This window comes from Zosterops lateralis (assembly GCF_965231275.1).
Source record: "Zosterops lateralis genome assembly, contig: HAP1_HAP1_SCAFFOLD_405, whole genome shotgun sequence".
Classification (NCBI taxonomy): Eukaryota; Metazoa; Chordata; class Aves; order Passeriformes; family Zosteropidae; genus Zosterops; species Zosterops lateralis.
Genome location: NW_028154296.1, coordinates 13847 through 20600, shown reverse-complemented (window position 1 = coordinate 20600; position 6754 = coordinate 13847). Strand labels below are relative to the sequence as shown.

Sequence of the window (6754 nt, the reverse complement as noted above, 5' to 3'; positions counted from 1 at the left end):
CCTCCTCCTCCATCTGGCCAAGGTTTGGGAATGACAAATCTTGGTTTTGGGGAAAAAACAAGGGGTGAATGCTTTGGGTTGGGGGTTTCTACTGCCCAAGTCCATCTCAGGATGTCTCCAGGCATTCTGTGTCTGTCAAACTCTTCAAGCTACCAAGATTAGGCCCAAAATCCCTCCCAAGAGTTCCCCCTCTCTGATCTCCACAATTTGGTGTATCAGGGGTCCCCCTTCCCTGGGCCGATGGGGGTCCCGTGGTTCCTGCTGTCCCCCCTCTCCAGGATCTCGCTTAGGGATGATCTGGTGATCCCACACCAGCCCACGCTCTGCCGGCAGCAACCACCTGCACCCCTCCCCAGGGCCCAAGAGAAAACCCCAAGCCGTCGTGGACCCCCATGATCTGCCAAGGGGCATTTGTGGTTCAGCTTTGCGGTCCCCCAAGGTCTGAATATCCACAACCCCCAGAAAAACCTCCAGGGACCCCCTGGGATATTTGGGAGGAGCTCCCCACCCACGCTCACCAGCTGGCACCGAGCGCCACGTGGGGCCACCGAGGACAGCCCGGAGCTGCGGGGACAGAGGTGACAGGAGATCACCCAGCCCCGCACCAACAAGGCAGAACTCTGTAGGTTTGTGCTGGTTTGTCCCCAAAAGCAGCTCAGAGCCCAGCAGCCCCCAGGGTTCAAGGATTAGTGGGAGTTTTCCCGGTGGAATTGCTCCATGGCAGGAATTAAACCCTTTATTTAGTGGTCAGACTTTAGGATCTTCCAGATCTTTTCTAACCTAAACAGTTCTGACTCTTCTGCTGGTTTTTCCCCACGGGGTAACCGAAACTGGAGTCAGCAGGAAAAAGCAGGAGGCACAAGTGTAGCAGAAAGACACAAAGCAGGAGCCCCACAAGCACAGGGAAAACGCCCCAGGAACAGCAAGGCTTGGATCAGGATATCTAAAGGCACCGCAGCCCTTCAGCATCCCAGGTCTCCTTCGAGCAGAGCAGCTGGGGCTCATTTGGAGCTTTCACTGCGAGCACGGACCCTTTGGAAGAAGCAGCTCCTGGAAATCACGTTTGGTGTGGAGTTCAGTTTTCCCGGTTCAGCCCCTGCACACAGGGATGAGGCTCAAACGGCCGAGCTGGGCCATGTCAGGGCTGAAAAGTCATCCTGCAAAGCCGGGGTTTGATCCTGGCAGGGCTGAAGGGGAGGAGGGAGGTGAAGAGCAGCGGGTGTTTAACCCCGCGGCAGTGAGTGTGAACCATCGCAGGGGGAGGAATCCCGGGCGAGGAATCGCCCAGGAGAATCCCGGGGGAGGAATTCCGAGGGAGGCATCCCCGGGGCAGGAATCCCGGGCTATGAATTAACTGAGTAATTAATCCCGTTTAATTGAGCCGCGGAACGAAGCGCTCCCGGTGCATCCAAGACATTCAAACCCAAATCCTCCGCCGGGATCCCAAACCACAGCCGGGATCTTATCCCACCCCACAGTCCCTTCCCCTCCCTGCACCACCCGGGGCTTTGCACCACCACAGCCCCTCCAAAGGCCCCCCAAACCCAGCCCGAACCCACAGCCCAGCTCAGGGCGCGACAGCCGCTTCCCGCAGCGCTCCCCGGGGCCGAGATCCAGGCGGGCATTAACGATCTCCGTGGCCACGGTGGGATGGCGGGAGGTCCGGCTGGTCCCGACCCCGCGGGCCGGACCCTCGGAGCCTGGGCGGGGGTCGCTGGCCCGGCCCAGCCCGGCCCCAGGCCAGGGGAGCTGCGCGGAGCCGCCCCCGCGTCCCCGGGCCCGGACGGGCAACACCGAACCTGCCGCAGCCTCTGCCGAAGGAAGCCGGGGAAAGGTTGTTCTCCTCCGGGAATGGGACCCCATCGAGGAGCCTGTGCTGGCCCCACTCCAGACGTGCTTTTCCCAAGGATCAAAAGGCTCCCAATCGTTAATAATGGAAAAGGCCAAACCACCCCAAAATTCGGGTTGTGCAGAGAGAGCTTTGGCCTCACTCCCCTCTGTCCAATGTGCTGATTTGTGATGGAAAAAAGCCAGGTGGCATTGCAAGGACCGATCGTGGAGTTGTTGAGGTTGGACAGTGTCTCCAAAGCCGTGGAGTTCAGCCCTGCCAAAGCCACCCCCTGACTGTGTCCCCAGGTGCCGCATCCTCGGCCCTGTTAAATCTCCCCAGGAATGGGGACTCCCCTCATGCCCTGGGCAGCCTGGGAAGGGCTGGACAACCCTTTCCATGAAGGAATTTTCCCTATTTCCCCCCTCTCGTGGGAGAAGAGCCCAGCCCCACCTGGCTCTGAGCCCCTTTGCAGGTAATTTGAGTGAGAAGGTCCCTCCTGAGCCCCCTTGTCTCCAGGCTGAGCCCCCTCAGCTGCTCCTCTTGAGTTCTCCACACCCTTCCCCAGCTCCATTCCCATCCCTGCGCATGCTCCAACTCCTCAATGCCTCTCCTGGAGCTTGAAGCCCACCACTTCATCCCCAAAAAACAGGGAGACTCTTTGGAAATGGGGTTAGAGATGAGCCCTTCAAGGGGAGAGGAGGGGAAATGCTCCCAACAGCTCAAGAACTCTGTTTCTCCTGCAATTCCTTGTTTTCACATCACTTCCATGAGACAGCTGCTCCCTTTGGAAAACAGGATGGGACTACAATTGTTGGCACCAGGAAAGCCACAAAACAGCCCCAAATTACAGGGATTAAAGGTGTTAAGGGTGAGAGGCTCCATTGCTGAATCTGTGTTTAGGGAGATTTGCTCATCTCCCTCTGCAGAGAGGCTGAGAAGCCCTTCCAAGGACCTACAGAAGCATCCAAAATTTGGGAATTTATCCCCATTTAGGAGTAAGTGGCCTGGCTAAGCTGATTGTTTAATTCTGCAATGAGCACCAGCCAACCCAGGGCCCCATTTCTGGCACCTCCCTGCTCTGACCCCTCCATTTCCATCCCCTTGTGAGACAAACATCACCCAAAGCTCTTTTTCCATCCAACAAATGGCTCTGAGGCCCTGCTGGGTAAAAGATGCTCTGTCCCTCCTGAGAGCAGGGATGGCTGCTGTGGTCAGCAGTGTGAAAGCACAGAGGGGGTGGCACAGGGGCATCCTGTGGAAGCTGCCTCAGGTGACTCCAGAGCTGCTGCAGCCGAAGGGATGCTGATCCTAGGAAAGGGCTCCTCAAAGGAGGGGATATGCTCCTCCAACGGCCAACTCTTCCCTCCCCACAGCCTGATCCCACCTAAGCCCACCTGAGCCAGGGTGACAGGCACATCACAGCTCCTTCCACCTTCCTCTGCTCCTTCAAGGAGGCAGAGAGGTGACACAGCCCCAAGAGTGCCAAGGGAAGGGGGAATGTGGAGACAGAAACTGGAAAGGGCTAGAGAAGAGGGAGGGAAGAGCAGGGCCCTCAAAAACAGTTTCTCCCCAGGCTGGGGAGAACAAGACAAACAGAATCAATGTGGGACCCTCCAGAATTCTCTGCCGTCCCAGCTGAAGCCCTCGCTGGCTGCTCCGGGCTGGACGGGCGCACCGGGAGCGCTGGGAAGGGGCCCCGGCTCGGGGCGCGGCCCCCGGGGCAGCCCCGCGGCAGCTCCAAGGCTCCGCCAGCCGGGATGGAACGTGGCAGGGGGAGCGGGGAAGGGACGGGGCTGCCGGCGCCGAGGGAACACCAGGGACACCGGGGGCGCTTCACGAGCATTTAATAAGAAACCCCAAAATTCTAAAGAATACAAAAACAGCAACAGTGGCACCTTAAAAACGGATGGGGGTCAGGAAGAGACATCCCACAGAAGGGATGGAATGGAATTCCACTGAATTGGAATGGACCCACAAGGATTGAGTCACATCCTTAAGGTATTGGTGCCTGTGGGGTCAAATCACACATTGGCATTATTGGCACCTTGCCCCAGCCACAGTCACATTCACATGTTTGTACCTGTTTGTACATTGCACTTGTTTGTTGCCTGTATTCACAGTGTTATACCAGTATAGATATGAAATATCTGTGTATAAATAGTGTTAGAAGAAGGTATATGAAACCTGTTTCCACAGTGTTATATCTACATATATATACAGGCTTGGTGTATAAATGTGTAGTGCAAGAGAAACAGGATGAGTCCTGGAGTGGCTCCAGGAGAAAGAAACCCCCAGCCCCAGCCCAGGCAGCCACACCTCAGCTTCCACATCACCTCCTCCTTCTGCACGTTCATCTCCTGGAGACCAGGCACTGAGGTGACCCTGAGACAAAATACTGAGATGTTCATGAGATCAGGCACTGAGGTGACCCTGAGGGTCAGTGCAAGGCAGACACTGTGCCTGAGGAAGGACATCCCAGGGTCTGGGAAAGGGCAAAGCTGTGACTGCCCAGCACAGAGAAGGTGCTTTGTCCATCCCCTGTCACAGCCGAGTTTGGGCTCTGCTGCACAGATAGGGCATCAGGTATGAGCAGGGCACACTCCTGAGTTTATTCTCAGCCAGGAAAACACACTCTGCATCGCCCAGGACAGGAACCCTGCAAGGAGGAGCAGAGACAATGCTGGCAACACAGGGGACACATTGTGCTCCCATGCCCCCCATTCCCTGCCCACATCCCCCAGGCCCTGCTCGGCTCCCTGGGACTCACGAGGAGTTGAAGCTGCTGCCGTCCTCCCACTGAAGCTGCTGCCCCCGTCTGCGCAGCCCCAGCCAGAGATTGACCTTCCGGCTGGGGCGGGACAGGAACTCCTGGGAAGTGAAGAGACCAGCAGTCAGATCTGCACCCCCAGCCCAGGAGCCCCCCAGGCCCCCCTCGGACACCCCACACCCCCAGCCCCTCACTCACCATTTCCTCATCCCTGAGCACGGCCAGGGAGGCCCCGAGCTCAGAGCACCGAGCCTGACCCTGATCCCAGGTGTGCTGATCCTTCGAGAGGAAGTAGCAGATCCTGCGGTACCCGACCCAGTCATCAGGACAGGCCAGCGGAGTGCCAGGAAAAGCTGCAATGTTTGTTTGTCTTCCCCCTGCAGAGGGAAGAGGAGAAGGTCCAGGATTCCCCTCCACAGGCAATAGGGACCCTGCTGTGCCCCGAGGGGCTGGGCTGAGGCAGCTGCTCCTCCCTTACCTGACAGCACAGCCAAGGCCGGCACCAAAGCCAGGACCAGCATCACGAGCAGAGTCAGCACCAGGGTGACCTTGGGATGGGATCTGAACCTCTCACCTGCAGCAGTAAAGAGTCCATGGCTGTGAGGACGGGGCTGTCCTGAGCACGCCCAGCCCTCACATCCCCCCACCCAACACCCGGGGGACACAGGAGGGATCCCCCATTCTGTGTGCCCCTCACTCAGCTGGCAGCAAGAGAAACAAGGGACAGGGGCACAGCCAGGGCCAGGGCACAGCCGGGGCCAGAAGAACTGCCCAGCGCCGGGGGCAGCCGGGGGTGTCGGTCCCGGCCCCTGCGGGGGCCCAGCAGAGCAGGAGGGCTCTTCCAGAGCCCTGGAAACAGCCACAGCCCTGCCAGCCCTGTGCACCTGTGGGGTGACACTGTCCCCTCCCTACAGCCCACGGCGCTGGCCCTGCACTCACACAGAAACTGTAGGGGTTTCTTCTGTATGTTCTCAGCTTCTGATCCGTTCTGGCATTTCAGGGGCTTCTTCACCCTCCCAGTACTGGAGCGGGGCTCATTCTCCTGTCTTAGTTTGAAAAGACAGGAGTCTGTAAAGGAAGGCAAAAGCCTCCTGTGAAGTGGAAAAGGTAAACCCCCTCCCTCCCTCCGAATTACCACAATTTCAAAATAAAAAAAACCAGCTCTCAGGCAAAGGTATGGGAATGGGAATAATAGTTATTTACTAGAAAAAACTAAAAAAAAAAAAAAAAAAAGAACAACAAATGTAATTAGTACAAACAAAACTACTGATACAGTCAGAAAACCTGACACCCTGAGGAGTCAGGGTGTTGGTAAAAGTCCAGTTGGATGGTGGCTGTGCCTCCTGCAGTGGCAGATGAAATGCTGCTGAAACAGAGATCCTGTAGAAGGGTATAGTTCTCTGTGAAGGTCTGGTGATAGAGTAGATGGGCCTGGTCCTCCTCTGGGAATCCAGCAGGGAAGAAGCTGCTTCTCTGGGAATCCAGCGAAGATGGCTGCTCCTCTGGGAATCCAGTGAAGAAAAACTGGGGCGATGGCTTAGACCAAGCTTATTTTATGCAGGTAGGAATGCTTGGTTCCTCCTTCTGGGTGGAGCATCTCACAATGGGATGATGTACCTTATCAGTCATGCAGTGAGTCACTTAATGGCCCATTAGCAGGAGACATCTCCCCGGAGGGAGACATTGTTCTTGGAAGAGATAAGATAACTGCCCCCCACCTCCAACAGATGGCAAATAGAATACATTCTTATCTCACAAATCCAGGACATTATCCACCCCTTATTCTATTTCCATCTGCATCACAATGAAATCTTACACCCATTTCTCACTTAAGACTAGGTTTCCTTGTGGTACACAACGGGTTTCTCCATCTTTCTGCATTACCCACCAAGTATAACCAGGTCCTTGAGCAAAAACAATCCCACGGATGGGTTTGTCTTTGCCTGAGGTGGGATTAATCCAAACAGTTTTTCCTAAAATACCTTTCATGTGTACCACAGGGACTTTATCTCCATCTACTGTGTGCACGGGTTCAGACTGGGCAGGACCAGCTCGATTGATGGACCCTCGGGTGTTGACCATCCAGGTTGCTTTTGCCAGGTTCATTTCCCAGTTTCTAAAAGTTCCACCACCAAGTGCCTTCAGGGTGGTCTTAA

At 56.2% G+C, this 6754-nt stretch overlaps 1 protein-coding gene across 1 annotated transcript; it reads right to left on the bottom strand.

The window, feature by feature from the left end:
* Nucleotides 1–4197: 4197 nt before the first annotated feature.
* LOC310923832 (early activation antigen CD69-like) lies at nucleotides 4198–5982 on the bottom strand. The gene is made up of 5 exons (XM_083885760.1): nucleotides 5538–5982; nucleotides 5077–5172; nucleotides 4797–4975; nucleotides 4599–4699; nucleotides 4198–4487 (listed from the first exon to the last, which is right to left on the bottom strand). The coding sequence occupies exons 2-5, from the start codon at nucleotides 5117–5119 to the stop codon at nucleotides 4373–4375; spliced, it is 438 nt and encodes a 145-aa protein (XP_083741886.1). The 5' UTR covers nucleotides 5120–5172; nucleotides 5538–5982; the 3' UTR covers nucleotides 4198–4372.
* Between the last annotated feature and the right edge of the window lie 772 nt (nucleotides 5983–6754).

Coding starts and splice junctions, on each gene's coding strand:
- LOC310923832 (XM_083885760.1), bottom strand. CDS start 5,119: ATGCTGGTCCTGGCTTTGGTGCCGGCCTTGGCTGTGCTGTCAG. Junction 4,976..5,076: donor GGCCTTGGCTGTGCTGTCAG/GTAAGGGAGGAG, acceptor TTCCCTCTGCAG/GGGGAAGACAAACAAACATT. Junction 4,700..4,796: donor TGCTCAGGGATGAGGAAATG/GTGAGTGAGGGG, acceptor TTCACTTCCCAG/GAGTTCCTGTCCCGCCCCAG.